Source organism: Dreissena polymorpha, chromosome 7, assembly GCF_020536995.1.
Source record: "Dreissena polymorpha isolate Duluth1 chromosome 7, UMN_Dpol_1.0, whole genome shotgun sequence".
In the NCBI taxonomy this organism is placed as follows: domain Eukaryota; kingdom Metazoa; phylum Mollusca; class Bivalvia; order Myida; family Dreissenidae; genus Dreissena; species Dreissena polymorpha.
The window spans coordinates 8,359,879-8,386,171 of NC_068361.1; the positions used below are offsets into that span (position 1 = coordinate 8,359,879).

The 26,293-nt window shown below is 37.8% G+C and overlaps 2 protein-coding genes across 3 annotated transcripts in view; one reads left to right on the forward strand and one right to left on the reverse strand.

Moving 5' to 3' along the window:
- Positions 1 to 26,293, forward strand: part of LOC127838647 (uncharacterized) — a 337,890-nt gene that overhangs the window by 147,641 nt on the left and 163,956 nt on the right. The window lies entirely within an intron of this gene.
- The window catches only part of LOC127838204 (potassium channel subfamily T member 1-like), a 128,289-nt gene that overhangs the window by 33,887 nt on the left and 68,109 nt on the right, over positions 1 to 26,293 (reverse strand). The window contains exons 17-21 of the mRNA XM_052365795.1: positions 13,041 to 13,287; positions 8,145 to 8,250; positions 7,467 to 7,639; positions 6,578 to 6,649; positions 3,300 to 3,434 (exon numbers count right to left, since the gene is read on the reverse strand). Of these exons, the coding sequence (XP_052221755.1) occupies positions 3,300 to 3,434; positions 6,578 to 6,649; positions 7,467 to 7,639; positions 8,145 to 8,250; positions 13,041 to 13,287 (733 nt within the window). The remainder of the gene's footprint in view (positions 1 to 3,299; positions 3,435 to 6,577; positions 6,650 to 7,466; positions 7,640 to 8,144; positions 8,251 to 13,040; positions 13,288 to 26,293) is intronic.

A 26,293-nucleotide genomic window follows, 5' to 3' on the forward strand; every position in this document is an offset into this window, starting at 1 on the left:
GTAAGGCTCAATATGATTAGTCAGACATTAAATTAAATGTTTGTGGGTTTGTGTGGGTCCCCTTTACCATGAAATCATTTGCAATGAACATTTGAACTGCCAGTTTATAATGAAGTTATATTTAATTAAAAACCTTTCTTACTAAATTAAAGCTTTTAAGGCTTTATCTCCAAACCTTATATACTGACTAGCAGCAAACAGCATAAAGCCTGAACAGTCTGTGAGTTACTCGCAGGCTGTTCTGGTTTTATGCTGTATGTACATAGCCATTTTCACTTTGCATCTAAGTGGGATAGGGTTAAGATAAAACAAACTGCCAGATTTTGTCAATCCACAAAACTCCATCTCAACTAATATAAATAAATCTTCAGTATTATAATGCATGTTTGGAGATACATAATTGTGTACTCTCTGGTCAATTATTGTGAACTGCTTGTTCTATTTATTGAATAAGCACCAGTTACCTTCGTGCCATTCTTTTCGTAAGAAAAAAATCTGAGGTCCAAAAAGTTAAGTTACCCATAATCTCTGTCACATCTTAAGCCTTTAAGAGCATAACATGGCATCTTTATATTTGTTTCTACAATGTTAGGTTTTTGTGTAAATAACACAAAGGCCACCAGCACCCAGGGGTGTGATTTAAAAACCACCTCAAGGGAGGAAAATGCACAGCATCCCTTACATGGTTTCATTAAATAGTCAGTAAAAGGCTGCTGTGGCATAGTGGATATGGTGTCCGCTGTGGCATAGTGGATATGGTGTCTGCTGTGGCATAGTGGATATGGTGTCCGCTGTGGCATAGTGGAAATGGTGTCCGCTGTGGCATAGTGGATATGGTGTCCGCTGTGGCATAGTGGATATGGTGTCCGCTGTGGTAAAGTGGATATGGTGTCTGCTGTGGCATAGTGGATATGGTGTCCGCTGTGGCATAGTGGAAATGGTGTCCGCTGTGGCATAGTGGATATGGTGTCCGCTGTGGCATAGTGGATATGGTGTCCGCTGTGGCATAGTGGATATGGTGTCCGCTGTGGCATAGTGGATATGGTGTCTGCTGTGGCATAGTGGATATGGTGTCCGCTGTGGCATAGTGGATATGGTGTCCGCTGTGGCATAGTGGATATGGTGTCCGCTGTGGCATAGTGGATATGGTGTCTGCTGTGGCATAGTGGATATGGTGTCTGCTGTGGCATGGTGGATATGGTGCCCTCTGTGGCATAGTGGATATGGTGTCCGCTGTGGCATAGTGGATATGGTGTCCGCTGTGGCATAGTGGATATGGTGTCCGCTGTGGCATAGTTGATATGGTGTCTGCTGTGGCATAGTGGATATGGTGTCCGCTGTGGCATAGTGGATATGATGTCTGCTGTGGCATAGTGGATATAGTGTCTGCTGTGGCATAGTGGATATGGTTTCTGCTGTGGCATAGTGGATATGGTGTCTGCTGTGGCATAGTGGATATGATGTCTGCTGTGGCATGGTGGATATGGTGTCCGCTGTGGCATAGTGGATATGGTGTCCGCTGTGGCATAGTGGATATGGTGTCCGCTGTGGCATAGTGGATATGGTGTCTGCTGTGGCATAGTGGATATGGTGTCTGCTGTGGCATAGTGGATATGGTGTCCGCTGTGGCATAGTGGATATGGTGTCTGCTGTGGCATAGTGGATATGGTGTCCGCTGTGGCATAGTGGATATGGTGTCCGCTGTGGCATAGTGGATATGGTGTCCGCTGTGGCATAGTGGATATGGTGTCCGCTGTGGCATAGTTGATATGGTGTCTGCTGTGGCATAGTGGATATGGTGTCCGCTGTGGCATAGTGGATATGATGTCTGCTGTGGCATAGTGGATATAGTGTCTGCTGTGGCATAGTGGATATGGTTTCTGCTGTGGCATAGTGGATATGGTGTCTGCTGTGGCATAGTGGATATGATGTCTGCTGTGGCATGGTGGATATGGTGTCCGCTGTGGCATAGTGGATATGGTGTCCGCTGTGGCATAGTGGATATGGTGTCCGCTGTGGCATAGTGGATATGGTGTCTGCTGTGGCATAGTGGATATGGTGTCTGCTGTGGCATAGTGGATATGGTGTCCGCTGTGGCATAGTGGATATGGTGTCCGCTGTGGCATAGTGGATATGGTGTCCGCCTAGCAACTGGGAGTTAACAGGTTCAATCCCCACTGTGGGAGCTTTCTTTAGATCTACCAAATAGACACCAATAACTGGTTCTAGTCCCAGGAAACGGACTCAAGAGCATTTCTAATAAGCCTCAGGTTTAGATGCAATCGAGTTAAAAAATAAATAGGTTTAAACTAAAGCCTTCATTTGTATATAAATCAAGCAATGTCAATAACTTTTGAAAAAATAAGTTTGACATTGACATGGAGGAATCAGCTGAAAAGAGGAGAATTCACCCCCTTGTTACCTGAAGATAGTCTGTACCGTTACAATAGTGTTACAGTCTACGAGAGGAGCTGAAAGGAGGAGAATTCACACCATTGTTACCTGAAGATAGTCTGTACTGCTACAATGGTGTTACAGTCTACGAGAGAAGCTGAAAGGAGGAGAATTCACACCCTTGTTACCTGAAGATAGTCTGTACCGCTATTATAGTGTTACAGTCTACGAGAGAAGCTGAAAGGAGGGTAAATCACCCCCTTGTTACCAGAAGATAGTCTGTACCGCTACAATAGTGTTACAGTCTACCAGAGGAGCTGAAAGGAGGGTAAATCACCCCCTTGTTACCAGAAGATAGTCTGTACCACTACAATAGTGTTACAGCCTATGAGAGGAGCTGAAAGGAGGAGAATTCACACTCTTGTTACCTGAAGATAGTCTGTACAGCTACAATGGTGTTACAGTCTACGAGAGGAGCTGAAAGGAGGAAAATTCACACCCTTGTTACCTGAAGATAGTCTGTACCGCTACAATGGTGTTACAGTCTACGAGAGGAGCTGAAAGGAGGAGAATTTACACCCTTGTTACCTGAAGATAGTCTGTACAGCTACAATGGTGTTACAGTCTACGAGAGGAGCTGAATGGAGGAGAATTAACACCCTTGTTACCAGAAGATAGTCTGTACCGCTACAATAGTGTTACAGTCTACCAGAGCTGAAAGGAGGAGAATTCACACCCTTGTTACCTGAAGATAGTCTGTACAGCTACAATGGTGTTACAGTCTACGAGAGGAGCTGAAAGGAGGAGAATTCACACCCTTGTTACCTGAAGATAGTCTGTACAGCTACAATGATGTTACAGTCTCCCAGAGGAGCTGAAAGGAGAAGAATTTACACCCTTGTTACCTGAAGATAGTCTGTACAGCTACAATGGTGTTACAGTCTGCCAGAGTTTCCTCCTCCTGGGAGTTTGAGCTTTCCTTGTTGACTATCACCACATTGTCTGCAAGGTTGATACCAGCACGCAGGAGGTCTTCTATTCTGTACAAATTAATGATACAAGACATTTTATTAACCCTTCTTCACTCAGAAGCAAAGTTAAAATGGCTCTATGCAACAAGCATACAACCAGAACAGCCTGTGAGTAACTTGCAGTTTGTTCAGGTTTTATGCTGTTCGCTGCTCATCAGTATCTTAGGGTTACAAATGAAGCCTTGAAAACTGATTAAGAAAGGTCTTACATTTAATTGTCTGCAAGGTTGATACCAGCATGCAGAAGGGCTTCTTTCCTGAACAAAGTGAGCTGTGTTCTTGCAAAAACTGGGCTTAATGCATGTTCGTAAAGTGTCGTCCTAGATTAGCATTTGCAGTCCGCACAGGCTAATCAAGGACAGAACTTTTCCCTTTCATGGAATTGTTTGTTGAATGGAGGTATCTTCTAAACAAAATCCAGAGATTTGCCTCCTATTCTCTGTAAAAAATCTTTACAGGACTTAAATGTTCACTACATAACTGCTCCTTTTGACCTTTATGTGGTACCATTTCCTTAAGGTAGCTTGACTAGCTTCAAATCAATTAGGAGATATGGAGCACACAGGAAAATGTTACAAACCCCAGTAATGTTTTGGCCCCACATTACACTGCCAAGGTACCCAATCATGTAAAGGCCCAATATGACCCCAACAATTTTGGACCTACATTTCCCCAGCATTTTTTCTAGCACTATTACCCAAGCACATGTAGCCCGAAATTACTCCAGCATTTTTCGGGTCAAAATTACATTTAAAAGTTTAGGTCCAATATGACCCTAGTATCTTTTCCCCCATTTCACATCAATATGAGCTAATCAAGTTTTGGCCTCATATGAACGTTGAATTATTTTGCCCCTTATGAGCCCAGCATTTTTTGGTGTCACCTGAACCCAGCTTTTTTTTAGCTACTTATTAAAATTGCATATTTTTGCCCATTATTAATACAGAGTTGTTTTTTTCTATGATAAATGCAAGTTTTGGCAATATATTAATAAAGCATGTTTTGGCCCCATATTTATACAGCATGTTTTTGCCCGATATGAATACAGCATGTGTTGGCCCATATAATACGGCATGTATTGGCCCATATTAATACAGCATATTTTGGCCCCATTTTAATACAGCATGTTTTGGCCCCATATTAATACAGCATGGTATGGCCCCATATTTATACAGCAATTTTTGGCCCCATATTTATACAGAATGTTTTGGCCCCCTATTATTACAACATGTTTAGGCCCCATATTAATACAGCATGTTCTGGCCCCATATTAATACAGCATGTTTTGGCCCCATATTAATACAGCATATTTTGGCCCAATATTAATACAGCATGTTTTGGTCCCATATTAATACAGCATGTTTTGGCCCAATATTAATACAGCATGTTTTGGCCCCATATTAATACAGCATGTATTGGCCCCATATTAATACAGCATGTTTTGGCCCCATATTATTACAGCATGTTCTGGCCCCATATTAATACAGCATGTTTTGATCCCGTATTAATACAGTATGTTTTGGTCCCATATTAATACAGCATGTTTTGCCCCATATAAATACAGCATGTTTTGGCCCCATATTAATACAGCATGTTTTGGCCCAATATTTATACAGCATGTATTGACCCCATATTAATACAGCATGTTTTGGCCCAATATTAGTACAGCACGTTTTGGCCCAATATTAATACAGCATGTATTGGCCCCATATTAATACAGCATGTTTTGGCCCAATATTAATACAGCATGTATTGGCCCCATATAAATACAGCATGTTTTGGCCCCATATTAATACAACATGTTTTGGCCCATTTTAGTACAGCATGTTTTGCCCGATATTTATACATCATGTTTTGGCCCATATTTATACAGCAAGTTTTGACCCCATATTAATAGAGCATGTTTTGGCCCCATATTAATACAGCATGTTTTGGCCCCATATTAATACAGCATGTTTTTGCCCCATATTAATACAGCATGTTTTGGCCCCATATTAATACAGCATGGTTTGGCCCCATATTAATACAGCATGTTTTGGCCCCATATTAATACAGCATGGTTTGGCCCCATATTAATACAGCATGTTTTGGCCCCATATTAATACAGCATGTTTTGGCCCCATATTAATACAGCATGGTTTTGCCCCATATTAATACAGCATGTTTTGGCCCCATAATAATACAGCATGGTTTGGCCCCATATTAATACAGCATGTTTTGGCCCCATATTAATACAGCATGGTTTGGCCCATATTAATACAGCATGTTTTGGCCCCATATTAATCCAGCGTGGTTTAGCCCCATATTAATACAGTATGTATTGACCACTATTAATACAGCATGTTTTGGCCCAGTTTTAATACAGCATGTTTTGGCCCCATATTTATACAGCATGTTTTGGCCAAAATGGCCCAAACACTTACTGTTTAATGGACCCCAACATCCAGTAGACCATTGAGAAGTGACATATCGTCTCCAAATGGCCCAAACACTCACTGTTCAATGGACCCCAGCATCCAGTAGAGGATTGGGAAGTGACATATTATCTCCAAATGGCCCAACCACTTACTGTTCAATGGACACCAGCATCCAGTAGACCATTGGGAAGTGCCATATTGTCCATAATAGCACAACCACTTACTGTTCAATGGACCCCAACATCCAGTAGACCATTGTGAAGTGACATATTGTCTCCAAATGGCCCAACCACTTACTGTTCAATGGACCCCAACATCCAGTAGACCATTGGGAAGTGACATATTGTCTCCTAATTGCCCAACCACTTACTGTTCAATGGACCCCAACATCCAGTAGACCATTGGGAAGTGCCATATTGTCTCCTAATGGCCCAATCACTTACTGTTCAATGGAACCCAACATCAAGTAGACCATTGGGAAGTGACATATTGTCTCCTAATGGCCCAAACACTTACTGTTCAATGGAACCCAACATCCAGTAGACCATTGGAAAGTGACATATTGTCTCCTAATGGCCCACACTCTTACTGTTCAATGGACCCCAATATCCAGTAAACCATTGGGAAGTGCCATATTGTCTCCTAATGGCCCAAACACTTACTGTTCAATGGACCCCAACATCCAGTAGACCATTGAGAAGTGACATATTGTCTTCTTATGGCCCAAAAACTTACTGTTCAATGGACCCCAACATCCAATAGACCATTGGAAAGTGACATATTGTCTCCAGGAAGGTCATGTCTGGCCTGGAAAGCCAGAAAAATAATGGATACATTTTAGTTTCGGTAGATTACATATTTTTATTGATGAAAACTAAACAAAATTACATTCTTCCAAAACCAACTCTTTCTTTTGTGTATATAAATCATTTGCTTACATTAAAGGGAGTTTAATTGGACAGCATTGCAGGAATAACAGCGTCAGGACATCACAATAATCATGTAATTTTAACAAATTTTAGGTTCAAAATAGTCCGCACAGGCTAATCAGGTGCAACACTTTCTGCTTTAAAGTATCTTTTTGTTTAAAGACAGTCTCTTCTAAAAGAAAATCCAGTTACGGCGGAAGTGTCGTTCCTGGGACACCACTTAATGCACAAGCATTTAGCCTGTTTTACCAGAGAAAAGTCTTATATGTGAACTATAAAACATTAATATTATTTAATACAACACCATCAACTTTAAAATACTAAAATGAATCCATGAAATAAGTTTTTCTTAAACCAGACTCAACTGTTTTTTAAAAATTCGGGCCAGATCACTATGTACGTCTTCTCAAGAACCAGCTATGGGGTTAAGTGTGTATCTCTGACAGGCATGTGAATGCAGGGAAACGCAAACAGGAATTAATGCATGAGCATTAAAGGCATGCAGTTTGCACAGGCTACTCACGAAGGAAACTTTCTGCTTTGATTGGATTTTTGTTTAGAAAAGACTTCCTTTAAATTCCCTTAAGGCAGAAAGTATTGTCCCTGATTAGCCAGTGCAGACTGCATATGGATTAATCAAAATTTCCCAGAACACAGCTCTATTTTTGAGCAATTGGGTCAAAGTAACTACATACGTCTTCTCAAGGATCAGCACTATAGGGTTAAGAGTGTAGCTCGGACGTGCGTGAGATCGCAGGGGAACGATGAAGTTGTAGAGTCCGTTACTGGCATAGTCCGCGGCAACGATGATTGCACGGTTCGGCCAGTTGTACTCCTTGGCGTTGTTATAGCAACAGTGATCACAGATCTGATACAGAAACATATGGTATTGATTGGATATGGAATGGTATGCTGTTGTTAAACAAAAATCAATTGTATGTTTCTTTACATTTGTGGATGAATTCATCTTCGCTTAATCACACTTCATTGCCCCATCTGTAAAATAATGCAAAATATGTTGAATAAACATATAACATATATTCACACTGAAGAATAATCCTTGAAATTTCAAAACATCCAGTCCTTAGTGCCACCTCAGAAGTAGCACTGGCTCATTTATTAATGCATTGCCAACAAGAGGTGGCGCCCGTGATTAACGGTTCTGTTATAAGGATAGAATAATAGTGATAAATAATAACACCTATCATGCTCAGCTAAAAATAATAGAACGTTATGAAAAAAAATCAATTTGTGATTGTTTGACATACTGAAACAATTCCAAGTGAGGAATTTCTGGACACACTGAAATAATGTCTAATATGTGATTTTAGGACTGACGTGAGCACTTACCAATTTGGGATTTTGGGACTTACTTGAGAAAGTTGAAGGCAACAGAGGGGACGTTTATCTCTCATGAGGTGACAGAGCGTGGGACTCGTCCCGATGTAAGGAGTGATAGGTGGGAAACCTCGCACGTATCTGAGGACGGGAAGAAAATACGATACATGAGCCTCACTCTGGGAAAATGGGGCTTAATGCATGTGCGTAAAGTGTTGGCCCAGATTAATGCATGTGCGTAAAGTGTTGGCCCAGATTAGCCAGTGGAGTTTGCACAAACTAAGCTTAGATGACACTTTCTGCAAAGAATGGGAGTTTTGCTAAGAAGGTATTTTGTTAACAGGAAAAAATACCGTTAAAGCAGGCAGTGTTGTCCCTGATTAGCCCAAGTGGACTACAGCCGCTAATCTGGGACAAAACTTTACACACATGCATTTAACCCAGTTTTCCCACAGCCAGGCTCTAATAGGTTGGTTTTTGGCTCATTCCTAAAACGATTATTGATTGGCTAGTGATATTCAATACTTTTTATTTACACTTCTTGAACCTTCAATCCGAATTATAGTCTGTGTATCTTGTATTTACTTTCAAATGCCATTAAACACATAAGAAAAAATTGTTTTCTGGCCTTCTTTTTCCCACTGTTTTTCCAACATTCAGAAAGCTGTCCTCCAATCACCAATAAACAAGTATAAACAGAAAATAACAGGTTATTGATCTATTGTTTTGTAATAAATCAGGGTAGGCTAAGAATCAGGATTGTTCCTCAATATAAAGTAGGTGCCAAAAATGGTACCTTTCCCAATCCCAGTTTTTCACATTTTTTCCAAATTGAACGTGAAACTTTCCACAATCAACCAAATGTTTTTTCCATTAAATACATTTAATGATCAACAACGTGCTTTGTCAAACTTTTTTTAAGGGTCTACCTCAGTTCAAATAAGTTACTATACACGGCCATGGGAAGTAACTGCGTTTGGTGGCGCTTCTATGAAATGGTGTTTATTACAATTCATAGTTGTTTTTTTTATTCATTGATTATGAGAATGGGTACCTGCAACTAAAGTGCACTGTTTTTGCAAGCATGGACAGACATTGAAAATTATATTACTTATAATACCAAAAAAAACTTTAAGGATGTAGTTGTTTTAGCTTAAAGGCTGCGTTACTGATTAACACTACCACTGACTATTGCAATTGTAGCCAAAGTTTTAAAAAGTCGCAATGAAATCTTTCATTTTGCAAAAACAAGTGGCAAAAACTGATTTTCTATTGTAATTTTATAAACATATGGTACAAGAGGCTCAACCTGAATAAAGTGCCTGTGTGCGCACCTCTAAGAAATGTATAATGAGGCAACACATTTGATGCTCTAACTAGTCAAACTATAGCTCCTCCCCTTGGGGAAATCTTTTTTGCAGAAATAAATAAATTATCTTATAATCTAATCAAAATGCAGTATTTAACGGTGACCAGAATGATTCACATATCAGCACAAATACATACACATACAATAGCACCTGAAACAAGCAAATTCGTTTAATTGATATCCCCCGCCAATATGCTTCTGGACACAAAAGTGTTATATTTGACACTCAAAAAAGCATTATTTTTTTTTAAGATACAAAGGGCCATAACTCCTTTATTATCCAATGGTGTACAATGCCATTTGGCATGCATCATCCTCTTATCCATATATATACTCATACCAAGTTTCAATGAATTCAGCCTAAGCACTTCCAAGATATGGCTCCGGACACAAAAAAGCATTTTTCCAAGATACAAAGGGCCATAACTCTGTTATTAACAGATGGTGTACAATGCCATTAGGCGTGCATCATCCTCTTATCCATATATATACTCATACCATGTTTCATTGAAATCCGCCAAAGCACTTCCAAGATATGACTCCGGACACAAAAGTGCCAGACGGACGGACGGACGGGGGATAATAAATGGGAGACTACTTAAATCCAAACTCCTGACATGAAAACATAACTAGAATTTATTTACCATATATAGTTGTTTGTTATATCCACTGTTTGTATAATCAATTAAGCAGACTTTCCTATGAATTGTGGTTTTCCATACATAACAGAACAAAATTGTGTTTAATTGTCATAATTCAGTGTCACAAACAAAATCGTGTTTCGTGCATAAAAAGCGTGCATGTTTTACCTAGGAAAAGTGTCATCATGACAGAAGAACTTCTGTTGTAAAAATGAAGCACTTTACAGCTAATAGCTTTGCTTGGTCTTGCGTTTGGTATCTGTGTGTTCTGTGTCAACACTCAATTGGTGATTACCATGTATGGTGTAAATGAATAATCTCACTGTTTTGCAGCCCAAACTTTGTTGCTCATTCAAATAATTAATAAAGCCTAACTTTTATTATTGCGCTAATCAACAATATGATTATTTAACATTAATTGATCATGAGTTTACATAAGATTGGAATAAAAGTACTACCAAATAAATACCTAATACATTTGTAAAAACGTATTATACTTAAGATACAAGTTTTGGGCAAAAAAAAAGCCAGTGTGAATGCATCTATGGCATGATACTTATTCTGAAGAAGTGTTAACATGGCTTCACAACAGCACTTCAGCAATTAGAATCTGGGGTATCAAAATGCTAACGTGAAATTTTGTCTTAATTGAGTTTCCAGCCATAAATTTCACACACTCATAGAAAATTGGCAATGATTAGCTTCGCTAAGATTGTATAATAATGCATTCCAGACTATGATTTATGAATGGCTACAAAATGGCTCTTGATTTTAAATGAGGCAACATAATTTTTAAAATGGCAAAAATAGGTGCCAAAAGAAAATTTATACCCAGCAAGGGCCCTCAATTTGTAAGTATTGATGTCATATCTGAAATAAATTAATAGGTTTATTAATAATAAAATTCAAACCTGAGTGACTCTTGAAACTTGATTTTTTTTTTAATTTCGACAGTCATTTAAATATCCACAAATGTCCAGTATAAAGATGCTTTTCTGACCTTAATTTAAGTACAATATTAATTGGAACAAGTTGTTATAAGAATGCATGAATTAAATTTATGGTTTGAGGTCTTTTCGATATATATTTAAAAGAATGTGAAACAATTCCCTATTCTAAGCTGAAAACCACTAAAATATTCAATACCATTTCCAAAGTGGTGGGGAAAAACAATGAAAACAAGGGCTGTTTGTAAAACATGCATGCCCCCCATATGGGCTCTTCGTTGTAGTGACAGCCATTGTGTGAATATGTTTTTTGTCACTATGACCTTGACCTTTGACCTAGTGACCTGAAAATCAATAGGGGTCATCTGCCAGTCATGATCAATGTACCTATCAAGTTTCATGATCCTAGGAATAAGCGTTCTTCAGTTATCATCCGGAAACCATTTTACTATTTCGGGTCACCTTGAACTTGACCTTTGACCTAGTGACCTGAAAATCAATAGGGGTCATCTGCGAGTCATGATCAATGTACCTATGAAGTTTCATGATCCTAGGCATAAGCCTTCTTGAGTTATCATCCGGAAACCATTTTACTATCTTGGGTCACCGTGACCTTGACCTTTGACCTAGTGACCTGAAAATCAATAGGGGGCATCTACCAGCCAATGTCAATCTACCTACGAAGTTTCATGATCCTAGGCATAAGCGTTCTTGAGTTATAATCCGGAAACCATTTTACTATTTCGGGTCACTGTGACCTTGACCTTTGACCTAGTGACCTGAAAATCAATAGGGGTCATCTGCGAGTCATGATCAATCTACCTATGACGTTTCATGATCCTAGGCCTAAGCGTTCTTGAGTTATCATCCAGAAACCATTTTACTATTTCGGGTCACTGTGACCTTGACCTTTGACCTAGTGACCTGAAAATCGATAGGGGTCATCTGCGAGTCATGATCAATCTACCTATCAAGTTTCATGATCCTAGGCCTAAGCGTTCTTGAGTTATCACCCGGAAACCATTTTACTATTTCGGGTCACCTTGACCTTGACCTTTGACCTAGTGACCTCAAAATCAATAGGGGTCATCTGCAAGTCATGATCAATGTACCTATGAAGTTTCATAATCCTAGGCCCAAGCGTTCTTGAGTTATCATCAGGAAACCACCTGGTGAACGGACCGACCGACCGACAGACCGACAAACCGACATGTGCAAAGCAATATACCCCCTCTTCTTCGAAGGGGGGAATAATAAATAATGGCGAGGCTTGCATTTTATTTGTTCCATGCCTGATTTATATCAAAATCGTCAGAAAGAAACCTGTTTCATGTTTATCATACCTCAACCTCTCATTTAAAAGAAACATAAAACAAGAAAGCCTGAAAGACCCCAAGTTGTTCACCTATGATACAAAGGAACTGACCTATTTTGTGCAGCTAAGGATATCATTAGAACAAATGTTCTGACCAAGTTTCATGAAGAGTAAACTATAAATGTAACATTTTATAGTGCTAACAAGGTTTTAATATAACAATATAAGGATTAATTCCCCGCCCCCAGGGGGCCATGTTTTTCAACAGACCGTCAACATTTTCAAACTCATCCGAGATATCATTAAAACAAATGTTCTTACCAAGTTTCATGAAGATTGGACAATAAATGTGGCTTTTAGAGTGCTGAAAAGATTTACTAAAGCCAAATAAGGAAAAATGCCCTGCCCCCTGGAAGCCATGTTTTTCGAGCAACCAGAACCATTTTCGAACCAGCTAATTAGAGACGACACTTTACCCACATGCATTAAGCCTTGATTTCCCAGACCGATGAACATATCATAGTAATTGTATCTAAAACTCGTCAACATTATCAGCTTGAATAAATAGATATCTGCTGCTCAGGATTCATTAATGGGATTATCACCCAGTACAAATCTAAACTTACTACCGATTATTGTCTGGACAAATCTAAACTTACTCCGGATTATCGTCGTCCTCATCAGCGAACGGGAAGCTGTCCTCTGATCCCGTGTCATCCTCCACATGTACAGTGATGTCTCCGAACTCCAGATATGCGGGTACCGGCGCGATACTCGGTCTCTTCTGGAGGTTCACGTGTGACAGACCCTTCGGTAGCTCCAGCTGAGACTTGCGACTCCCTGTGCGTTTCATTTCCGATTGGCTAGTCATGAGTCGAGTGTTTTGAAGGTCGAGCGCCATTGAGCCTTTAACAGGAAGAAGGTGCAGTGACAATTTTAATTTAAGTCAAGGTAAGGGAAAAAGGTTTAAATACAAGTGCGTTAAGTGTTGTCCCATATTGCATACTGCACAGGCTAATCAGGGACAACACTTTCTGCTTTTATGTTATTTTTTCTATTAGAAAGTCTCTTCTTAGCAAAGATCTAGCTTAGGCAGGAAGTGTCGTCTCTGATTAGTCTATGCGGACTGCGATTATATATATATTTAGTTTTCAATAGCTTCATATATTCCATATATGGTGTAGGCTGGTGTCTGGCACACATTGCCTCTCAACCTTTCAGCTGATGTTTAAACATATTTTGAGCAGAAAAAAACATACTGTTAAAAAATACCAAATACTATTTGCCACTAAAAAATGACACCCTTTGCATTTTTCGCTTGAGATAATTGTATATACATGTGTTGTAGCATTTGCCAACGTATTAATGTTGCTTTGAATTCAAGTAAATATCATAGCAAAAATAGGTGGAGCATGGTAAAACATTTCGAGTTACATAGCTATGTATGTAGGTATGACAAAAACTGATTCTTAAAAAATATGTTTTTAATTGTTGCCCTGACAATCTAGAGAGTCTAGCTAAAACAGGTGTGTTTCGTTACAAGAATTACCTCACTCAATATATTGATACACAGCAGTAATTCACAAACTGTTTCAGATACGGAGTTACTCTAGTAGGCATATAGGCAAAAAGGTCAAATATACCAGACTTGGCTCTATAGTTAAAGTAAACACTTTTTTCAAGGACTTTAACCCTTTCAGTGCGGGAACGGAATTTTGAAGGCCTTTGCAAACAGTTTGGATCCAGATGAGACGCCACAGAACGTGGCGTCTCATCTGGATCCAAACTGTTTGCTATTCTGATAGTATTTTTTGAAAAAAATCGAAGAAAATGCTAATTTTAGAAATTCAGCAGACGACATTGTAGCAGACGACAAATTTCCCAGCATGCAAAGGGTTAAGCTTTGGGCTTATTTGTATGTGTATCATCCACCTATCTTAGAATCACCAGTGCTTGCATCTATCTAAAGTATTTTTATTTATGGTGCGTAAGTTTGCAAAATTTGGGTTAATTACATTACAATGTTTCGTGTATGTTCTTTAAAACATTGAACTCAAATTTAGTGGTGACTTCATACTTAATTTCCATTTCATAATTGTTCTATATCCTAATGAAAAAATATTGAAGGGACATAACTGTATTATACTAAACTAGCTCAGTGAGAGTTTTCTTTACATTTGTTTATGATTGAGTATGCTATAGTAGTTAGACTACAACAATAATGACTATAATGTGATGTGAGTTGACTTCTGCATTTGATACAAGTTTAACTCTTAAACTCTTTAACACTTTTATCTTAAAATGAGTACATTTCAGGGGTTTTATGTGTGCAAGTTTGTCCAATCAGTTCTTAACAGAACAGTTAGTAAGAGTACAAGGAAGACCAGTAAAAACTCAATTAAAAAATAAACTTGCAGGTAAATCAGAACGGTTGTATCCACATATTTCAGAATCATGCTTGTTATCTGAATATCTTGCTGGACCCTATTTTTACAAAATTGTTCCTCCCTGTGTTATCAGCAAATCTTTACGCCCACTATTATATACATGGTCTCTTTGTAACTTGATTATGGACTTTGAGCTTCAGTGTGTATGTAAAGAGAGTTGGTTGCATAAACTACCAATATAATTCAGCTATTTCAAGGTTTAAGTTTAGTACAGGGGTAAACATACTTATTAATCAAAGCGTTGAAGGCACTGAAGTTGTTCGCTATTGCATGATTTAAGACACAACTCATTTTTCAAAATTAATCGCAAGTTTGAAATCAACACAAGCCATTCAAATTTATAAAAAGAGTATCTTAATGCGAGGGAAGAGATGTGTGTGCACTTTTTATCATCTTATTTATTTTATAGAGATAACTTAGGCAAAATAACAACAACATGGCCCTTTTTGACGTTCAGACAGCTTAGTAAGTATGATGAAAATGGATATGAGAACTGAATATACACAATTTGAAATCACCATCATATTAAATGAATATTGTTTGAATATCAAATACCCATCTTACTAAGAATATTATTTCAGTATGGAAATTCCCTGTACACAATTTTTGACACCATATACAAAGTCAAAATATACAATAAGATAATTGATGAAAATAAATAAAAAATAAAGCTGCAAGCAATTTTTTAAATCAGGAATTAGGTAGTCATAAAGACATCCCTGTTGACCCGTACTTTGTTGTTTATGCATTACTTGTTACCCTAGCAGTTCACAAGGTATCAACAACTCTGACCTAAACATGGGTATAGAGCACTAATGCACTTTTTCGTCGTAGCTGTTTTATCCAGCTTTTTACCTTAAATGACCTTTACATAACGCCAGCAGACACGCATGAATATATTTTAATATTTCATGTGCTGATTTGAGATAACATTTCTGAACTTTGGCTACATCACTGTGTCTGTGCTCAGCGCAAAGGATGTATCAATATTCAGAATAAGGAATTCGGGACTACTCTCTGTATGCTCAAATTACACAAATTGTGGCCCAGTTACAATTTACGCGTTACAATCCATCTCGCAAAATTTCATGGTCAATACTCGTTCACTAAATCGTCCGGGGAATATATATAAATTAACTATTGATAAACACAGTTTGCTTTCAAGATGAGAAAATAAACATATAGTATAGTGTCATGATAAGAGGAAAATTTATGTTTGCCGTACTCGGTCATCAGGTCTAGAAATCGTTCCTAAACACCTGGATAGGCTTCCCTTATTTACAAGTTTCCTAATTTTATAATTCAATTTTGTATCGAAAAGATGTGCTAAAATGTGCCATTTACAATTCGCTATGAGATTTTAAATGACCTTTGTCATGCGAAAATGAGTATTATTCCATATGCCCCCATCATATGTATAGCCCACTAAGCCTGCGTATCTCTCAGTCTGGTCAGGAGATACATAATGAGACCATCACACATTGGGTGATTTTATAGCGAACAGCATCACCTCGGACCAGACTGCGAAAATGCACAGGTTGAGCTTAAGATACGCTGGTCGAAACGCATAAGACCCATTTTCGCATGACGCTGCTATGAAAGTGTGACACTTATTGTGTGTAAAGAAAACTGCGTGTAAATCAAATATTAACATAAGATGTATTTTGATGGTGAAGAAATAAACTGATAATAAGGCATGTGAGGACAAATATGATGTGCACTCCCGTGGTATAATTTTTAAAACTAATACAGTGCCACAGTCCCTTACTATCTTTAACATACCAGTCAAAAGATGCCTGGTTCAGTGGTTTAGAAAAACTCTTTTATGTGTGTCAGACAAATTAGATTCAGAGTCAATCTCACACAATTTATGTTTCATTGAACTTGGTTTGGGCAAATCGCCCTGTAACCAACTCGTTAAAGACATTTCAGATTAAGCAGATGCAATTTTGTGTTTCCAGTCCGAGTTCTCCACACGGAATAATCATGACCAAGATTATGAGTATGAAGAATCATCATAATTGGGGACATACGTTTATTGTTCGCAGTTTTTGTCGGCATCAACTCATCTTTTCGCGTCAGGGACCATTTTAAGGCATCTACTACTCGCAAAAAGCAAGTTTTCACGGTTTGAAAAATGGACAATTCAGGCCAGGTGCATAAAATATACATACCTGTCTACTAAGAACGGATACCAATTTATACATAGAGACCGACATTCTTTTAATCCACATTGTTTTGGGGACGCTAATAGCGATAATTGACATCAACTTACAATGTGTTTCGCCCGGTGTCATGTTTTCTATTAGCCGAAATGGAGTTTGTAACCAACGCTCTGATTGGTCAAGGGAGATTCCTGCCAAATACCCGTATGATGAGCGCTGTGAATGGTTGCTTATCAATTTTCAATAGGTAATTTACTATGCCAGGGAGCGGAGTTTCGTCGATTCGGTCAGTTGATTGATTTCGGAGTGTATTCGGTAATAAACAGAAGCCACTAACTTGATAGCAATGCGGATATGATCAATGCCAGATTTTAGGGCGAAGTGATTATTGCCGGTGCTTTTGATCCAGGCGATTAAAGGGAAGCCGCAGCAATATAATCGCCCACTTCGACCAGTTGCTTGATCCCTGACAACCATAATTAAACTTTTGTTTTCAATTTTAATAACCTTATTAGACAAGTAAATTTTCTACCATTGTTTCAATGTCTGAGGATATAATCCTAATATATTTTTAAAGGTATTTCTTCTTTTATACTTTAATCTGTGAACAAGTCCCTTTAACTGAATACATGTATCAAGTTTTATCCCATTTTCAGAAAATGGTTTATACCTCTGTTAAAAGATAGTGTTAACCTACATACAAGATCGTTATGTTACCTGCCTATGGACTTTGTACTACCTGTGTATCTAAAGTGCGTTGTGTGTTTAAACAGGCAACAGATTTCACCCTTTATCAGTTTGAAGTTTAGAACGTGGAGTATTATACTCACTAAAATTACTGTCTTTATTCAATACTTAAAATCTAGTTTTGATAACACTCCTTTCATTTTATAAAAGGAGTCAAAATAATTGTTTAGACCACATTTTAAACACAGGACAGTTACCAATTTCGAATATGGCAAGTTCTGTAAATTCAGTTGAAAATAGTTCAGATTTAGTGAAGGATTATTCGTGCAGCACTTGTGAAAGTAAAAATTTTGAAACAAATTCTGAATATTTTTGTGAAACTTGTTTTAAGTGTTTTTGCACAAAATGCCTTCATCTTCATGATCAATTATTTGTAAACCATTTGAAATATGGAAGAGGAGAAACAAATAAATGGCCTCTAGCAAAAACCATTGAGGATTTGCTACTGAAATGTGATGTTCACAATAACAAGAAACTGAAAATGTTCTGCCAGGACCACAGTCAGCTGTGCTGCTCTGATTGTGTTTTACTGAATCACAGGTAAGTGACACTTGGTAATAAGTTACGTGTAGTTCAAAGTGATCAAATTTATAAACAAGAGGGCCATGATTGCCCTGAAGCCCTTACCTAACTTTTGGGAAAATCAATAGTATAAACTTCACCTTGAGACATATCTTTTTGACAAATGTGACCCAGATTAGAACTTAGCCTAGATATTTCCAAGATCATCATTATGAGCAAGTTTCATCAAGGTGGAAAAAACTGTGGCCTTTTATAATTGTTTGTGAAAACAAGAGGCCCCAAAGGGCCGGCCCCTGGGTCACTCACATGAGACACTAAGATGGAAAGAAACAAAGATTAAAACTCTTCAGCAAATATTTAAAATTATTGGTATGACAAGACTGACTTTAAAAATAAGGTTTTCTAAAGTATTCACAATAGGCCTATACAGAAAATTACCCCACCCACCCTGGCGGCCATGTTTTTAATATCCAGTTTAAAAAAATATATATACCGGTATATAAGGAAAATGCTTATTACATACATATAGAGAAAACTGCCCCATTCTCTGGCGGCCAAGTTTTTCCGCTGATCACGACCATTTTCAAACTCATCAGACATATCAATAAAAAATGTTTTGACCAAGTTTTATGATGATTGGCCAAAAAATATGACTTTTAGAGTGTTCAAAAGCTTTTTTAGTATATAAATATCAGGAAAATGACCCCCAATCCCCCTGGTGGTCATGTTACTAGATGGATCAAAACCATGAAGATAATGGGAAAAAAATGAGTCTTCTAGACTGCATTGAGAGTTCACATGTTTTTACTATATACATATAGAGAAAACTGCCCCACCCCCTGGCGACAATGTTGTTTAACTGATCAGAACCATTTTCAAGCTCAACCAAGATATCCATAAAATCAATGTTTTGACATAGTTTCATGAAGATTGTAGAGAAACCAATGTTTTGACCACATTTCATGATAATTGTATAAACAATGTGACTTCTAGAGTGTTCACAAGCTTTTTTACTATATAAATATATGGAAAAAGACCCCCCTGGCGGCCATGTTTTTTTACCGATCAGAACCATTTTTGAACTCAACCGTCATATCCACGTAACAAATGTTCTGACCCAATTTCATGAAGATTGGGCAAAACATGCGTCTTCTAGACTGTTCACATGTTTTCACTATTAACATATAGAGAAAACTGCCCCACCCCCTAGCAACCATGATTTCCACCGATCATGACCATTTTAGAACTCGTCCGAGATATCTATAAAATCGATGTTTACACAAAATTTCAGGATGATAAGGCAAAAAAAATTTTTTTCTATATTAAACTAAAGTAAAATGACCCCCCCGCCTGGCGGCCATGTTTTTTTTTACAGATCCGAACCCTTATTCAAACTCTTTTGTTGTATCCAGGAAACATATCGCCGGCTTAGCCAAAACGGTCGTAACTGACTTTTTCTAAACTTTTCAGTACGATAAAAAATAATATTTTATTCATTTTTATAAGTAATAGAAAATTATTTTGCATAAATGTAGGTATTGTACATTTATTCAAAGTTCACACAATATACCTCTATTTTCATCATTTTAGTAGAAGATATTTGTTAAATATCAAGATACGACTGTTTTGCGCTTAAAATCTTGTAATGTTTGATTATATTTTTTATGCAAAAAGGTCGTATCTGAAAATCAGATCAGTTTTTTTCTGTTCATATGTCTTAGTATGAAGACTTTTATTCGGAATACTTGAAATATGTGTTTATTGAAATATTTTGTTTTAATGATGGAAGAAAATACTACATTTTATATGTATTTGAATTCAAGTTGGATTGCCTGGGGGACATGACATTTATTGTGTAGTGCTTGTTTTTTAACCAATAACTTTAAAGTATTATCAGTTTATTTGAAAAAAATGTAATTACTTAAAGGTATGAAGACATACCAGAAACAGAAAAATGATCATAAATCAGTGACTGGGAGTCTGTACAGAATTATTAAGTAGAAGACCAATACATAAAAAAAAAAGTTATCATCATATCTTTACATCTTTCTTAAATTATTTTATATTTGTATTGTAATTATTATAATTAAACAGAGTTAAAGTCAAAACAAGTTTATCATATCAGCTTTTTTTAATTAAAAAAATAATGAACTTTGTAATTAAAAGCAGGCCTAGAACCCTCTTTCTGAATTCAAATACAAACTATTCAAATATAATTGTGATATAAGAAAAATGATAAGACAAAAACTAGTAAAATCCTATTGATCTTTTCCCTACCTTTTGAGCATCATTATTATAATTGTCTCAGTCTGACATTCTACGCACTGCTACCTGTGTCATCATCTGACCAGCTACAAACTAGTACCATTGTCTCAGTCGGACAATTGTTATGTACTGGTACATTTGTCTCAGTTTGACATGATACATACTGGTACCATTGTCTCAGTCTGACATTCTATATACTGTACCATTGCCACAATCTGACATGCTACATACTGGTATAATTGTCACCATCTGACATGCTACATACTGGAATAATTATAACAGTCTGACATGCTAGGTACTGGTACCATTGTCACAGTCTGACATGCCACGTACTGGTACCATTGTCACAGTCTGACATAATACGTACTGGTATCATTGTCACAGTCTGACATGCCACATAGTGGTACCATTGTCATAGTCTAATATAATACATACCGGTACCATTGTCACAGTCTGACATGCCACATAATTGTATAATTGTAACAGTCTGACATGCTACATACTGGTACCATTGCCATAGTCTGACATGCCACATACTTGTATAATTTTAACAGTCTGACATGCTACATACTGGTACTATTGTCACAGTCTGACATGCTACATACTGGTACAATTGTCACCATCTGACATGCTACATACTGAAATAATTATAACAGTCTGACATAAAAGGTACTGGTACCATTGTCATAGTCTGACATGCCACATACTGGTACCATTGTCACAGTCTGACATGCCACATACTGGTACCATTGTCACAGTCTGACATGCTATGCACTGGTATCATTGTCACAGTCTGACATGACACGTAGCGGTACCATTGTCACAATCAACATAATACATACCGGTACCATTGTCACAGTCTGACAAGGTACGTAGTGGTACCATTGTCACAGTCTGACATGCCACATACTTGTATAATTGTAACAGTCTGACATGCTACATACTGGTACCATTGTCACAGTCTGACATGACACATACTTGTGTAATTGTAACAGTCTGAAATGCTACATACTGGTTCCATTGTCACAGTCTGACATGCTACATACTGGTACCATTGTCACAGTCTTGCATGCTACATACTGATATCATTGTCTCAGTCTGACATGCTACGCACTGGTACCATTGTCACAGTCTCACATGCTACGTACTGGTATACTTGTCATAGTCTGACAAGCTGCGTACTGGTAAAATTGTCACAGTCTGACATACTACATACTGGTACCATTGTCACAGTCTGACATGCCACATACTGGTATAATTGTTACAGTCTGACATGCTACATACTGTTATCATTGTCACAGTCTGCCATGCTACACACTGGTACCATTTTCACAGTCTGACATGCTACATACTGGTACCATTGCCACAGTTTCAGATGCTCTGCACTGGTATAATTGTCACAGTCTCACATGCTACATACTGGTACCATTGTCACAGTCACACATGCTACAAATTGGTTAAATCGTCACAGTTGCACATGCTACAAATTGGTTAAATTGTCACAGTCTGACATGTTACATACTGGTACCATTGTGACATTCTCACATGTTAAATAAGTTACTGGTACCATTGTCACAGTCTCACATGCTACGTACTGGTACCATTGTCACATTCTCACATGTTACATACTGGTAAAATTGTCATAGTCTGACATGCTACATACTGGCACGATTGTCACAGTTTAACATAATACATACCGGTACCATTGTCACAGTCTGACATGCTACGTACTGGTGCCATTGTCACAGCCCGACGTGGCACACACTAGTATTATTGTCACAGTCTGACATGCTACATAGAGGTACCATTGTCACAGTCTGACATACTACCTACTGGTATAATTGTCACAGTCTGACAAGATACGTAGTGGTACCATTGTCACAGTCTCACATGCATCATACTGGTATAATTTTAACAGTCAAATATTCTACATACTGGTATACTTGTCACAGTTTGACATAGTATATACTGGTATAATTGTAACAGTCTGACATGCTACGTTCTGCTATCATTGTCACAGTCTGACATGCCATGTACTGGTACCATTATCACAGTCTCAGATACTAAGCACTTGTACCATGCATTGTCACCATTGGACATGCTTCATACTGGTATAATTGTCACAGTCTGACATGCTACGTACTGGTATAATTGTCACAGTTTGACATGCTACATACTGATTTAATAGTAAATGTATGACATGCTATGTACTGGTATAATTGTCTCAGTCTGAACTGCTACTTACTGGAACTATTGTCACTGACTGAACTGCTAGGTACTGGAACCATTGTCACAGTCTGACATGCTACGTTCTAGTACCATTGTCACAGTCTGACATGCTATCCACTGGTACCTTTGTCACAGTCTAACATGCTACGTACTGGTATTATTGTCACCGTCTAACATAATACATACCAATACCATTTTCACAGTCTGACTTACTATGCACTGGTACAATTGCAGCGATATTTTTCATTTTTTATAAAGTAGCGGAAACTGGCATTTTTCCAATTAGGAAAAAACTACACATTTCCCAATGGCTGTCAAAAAATTCCCAATTGAAGAAAACTAATAAAACAATGCAATTTTTAATTAGTTTTCCTATGCAGCTCTATGGCTTGAACCTAAGTTAATATAATTTTGACAACTTGACAAAGTTTAATTATCAATTTTAAAGTATTTGGGAGCAAAAACATCAAATACATCAATTTTCTCAATTTCTGGGTTTTTCTCGCACAATTTTCCGAATTGGGCTGCTACCGATACTTTTCCGAATGTGTTACAAAAATCACAGCATTGTCTCAGTCTGTATGTACTGGAACCATGGTCACAGTTTGACATGCTAGGTACGGGTACCATTAAACTATAATGTTTATATTCATTTTCAGTGCAAAACGGTTGCAACTGCAGATACGACCGTTTTGCAATGAAATTAATTTCATTTTCAGATACGACCTTTTGCCAAATGACGGGGGGGGTTTTTTAAGCAGAATTTAGCTTTAATATTTTTTCAGATTATTAATATTGACATTATAGTACAAAATATGCCATAAAGTCATTTTTGTAAAAAATGTCAGTTAGGACCATTTTGCGCTAATCCCACGATATGTTCAGACCAAATTTCATGAAGATTGGACCAAATAATGTGACTTCTAGAGTGTTCACATATTTTCACTATATACATATAGAGAATACTGCCCTGCCCCCTGGCGGCCATGTTTGTTCACCGATCTGGACCATTTTTGAACTCGTCTGAGATATCAATGAAACCAATGTTTTGATCAAGTTTCAAAATGATTGGAAAGCAAGAGGGCCATAATGGCCCTGTATTGCTCCACTGCTGAAAAAATATTCTCGGCATGTGCAAATACTTAAATATAGGCCCTATTTAAGCACATGTACACTTTTGTGCTGGGTCAAATTTAACCCCAGGGGCATAATTTGAGCAAACTTTGTAGAGGACTACTATATCTCACTACATACAAAATGTGGTAGCCCTAGGTCCTAGAGTTAAGGACAAGAATATTTTTATAGTTTTCACAAAACAAGATTTCTTTGAGAAACACAATGCTCCCCAGTAAGCCAAATATGAAGTTGCAATGTAGTTTATCAGTGTTGCCACCAACCTGAAGAAAAAAAAATCCTTGACTTTTCACTGACTTTTCCCTGACCAAATCTTGGTTTTCACTGACAAATATCGGGACATATTCAGCCTCCTCCTCCCCATACAGCCGACCAAATCCACCTATTTAATGTTTCTTTTATTCTTTAACATATACTATTTAACAACTAACAAAGCAGTACTACTTGTACACTAATCTATGCATGATGCAAGGCTATAAAGTAAAAAATCAATAGGGGTCATCTGCAAGTCATGATAAATGTACCTATCAAGTTTCATGATCCTAGGCCTAAGTATTCTTGAGTTATCATCAGGAAACCATTTTACAGTTTCGAGTCACTGTGACCTTGACCTTTGACCTAGTGACCTGAAAATGAAAAGGGGTCATCTGCCAGTCATGATCAATGTACCTATGAAGTTTAATTATCCTAGACAGGGATTTTTTTTGGCCCGATTTTAGAGCCGAAATTCGGCTATATTCCCAATCGCAAAAAGTATAACTTTTTTGTTAACCATATTTTCAATTTTCTAAGTATATAACGGGCAAATAATTCTGTCAAAATGCACGCCAGAGTTATCTAACTTTGCCTGCCCAGTCCCCTCATGATAGTAAGTAAGTGTACCAAGTTTGAATGCAATAGCTTTGATACTTTATAAGAAAAGTGGACCTAAACACAAAACTTAACCAGACGACAACCCAAGGTGATGACAATAGCTCATAACTTTTTTTCAAATGACCTTGACCTTTGACCTAGTGACTTGAAAATCTATAGGAGTCATCTGCGAGTCATGATCAATGTACCTATGAAGTTTCATGATCCTAGGCATAAGCGTTCTTGAGTTATCATCCGGAAACCATTTTACTATTTTTGGTCACCGTGACTTTGACCTTTGACCTAGTGACCTGAAAATCAATAGGGGTCATCTGCGAGTCATGATCAATGTACCTATGAAGTTTCATGATCCTAGGCATAAGCGTTCTTGAGTTATCATCCGGACACCATTTTACTATTTCGGGTCACTGTTACCTTGACCTTTGACCTAGTGACCTCAAAATCAATAGGGGTCATCTGCGAGTCATGATCAATGTGCCTATGAAGTTTCATGATCCTAGGCATAAGCGTTCTTGAGTTATCATCCGGAAACCATTCGGTGGATGGACGGACCGACCGACGGACAGACGGACCAACATGTGCAAAACAATATACCCCTCTTCTTCGAAGGGGGACACAATAAGCAAGATTATGCATATATAATGTTCAATTTTGTGACCCGCATGTTAGGGTCAAATTTGACCCTAAGGGCCTAATTTCAATACACTTGGTAGAGGACTATAAGATGTTACTGCATACCAAATTTGGTAGCCATAGTCCGAATGGTTTTCAACAGGAAGATTTTTAAAGATTCACAAAATAGGCGCTTTATAAGCGTTTATTCAATTTTGTGACCCCCCCGGCGCAGGGTCAAAGATGAACAAATTTGGTAGAGGTTTATAAGATTTCACTACATACCAAATTTGGTAGCCCTAGGCCCAATGATTATGGACAAGAAGATGTTTAAAGTTTTCACAAAGTAGGCCCCATATAAGCGTATGTTCAGTTTTGTGACCCCCCAGTCAAGGGCAAATTTGACCCAAGGGGCATAATTTGAACAAACTTGGTAGAGAACTATTAGATGTCACTACATACCAAATTTGGTAGCCCTATGCCTTATGGTTAAGGACAATAATTTTTTTAAAGTTTTCACAAAATAGGCACTATATAAGCATATAATCGATTTTGTGGCCCCCAGGGCAGGGTCAAATTTGACCCCTGGGGCATAATTTGAACAAACTAAGTAGAGGACTATACAATGTCAATACATACTAAATTGTGTAGCCCTTAGGCCTAATGGTTATGGACAAGAATTTTTTTAAATTTTTCACAAAAAAGGCATTATATAAGCATACGTTCAATTTTGTGACCCGCGGGGCAGGGTCAAATTTGACCCCAGGGATAAAATTTTAACAAATTTTGGTAGAGGACTATTAGATGTCACTACATACCAAATTTGATAGCCCTAGGCCTGATGGTTATGGACAGATTTTTTTTTTTAAGTTTTCACAAAATAGGCCATATATAAGCATAAGTTCAATTTTGTGACCC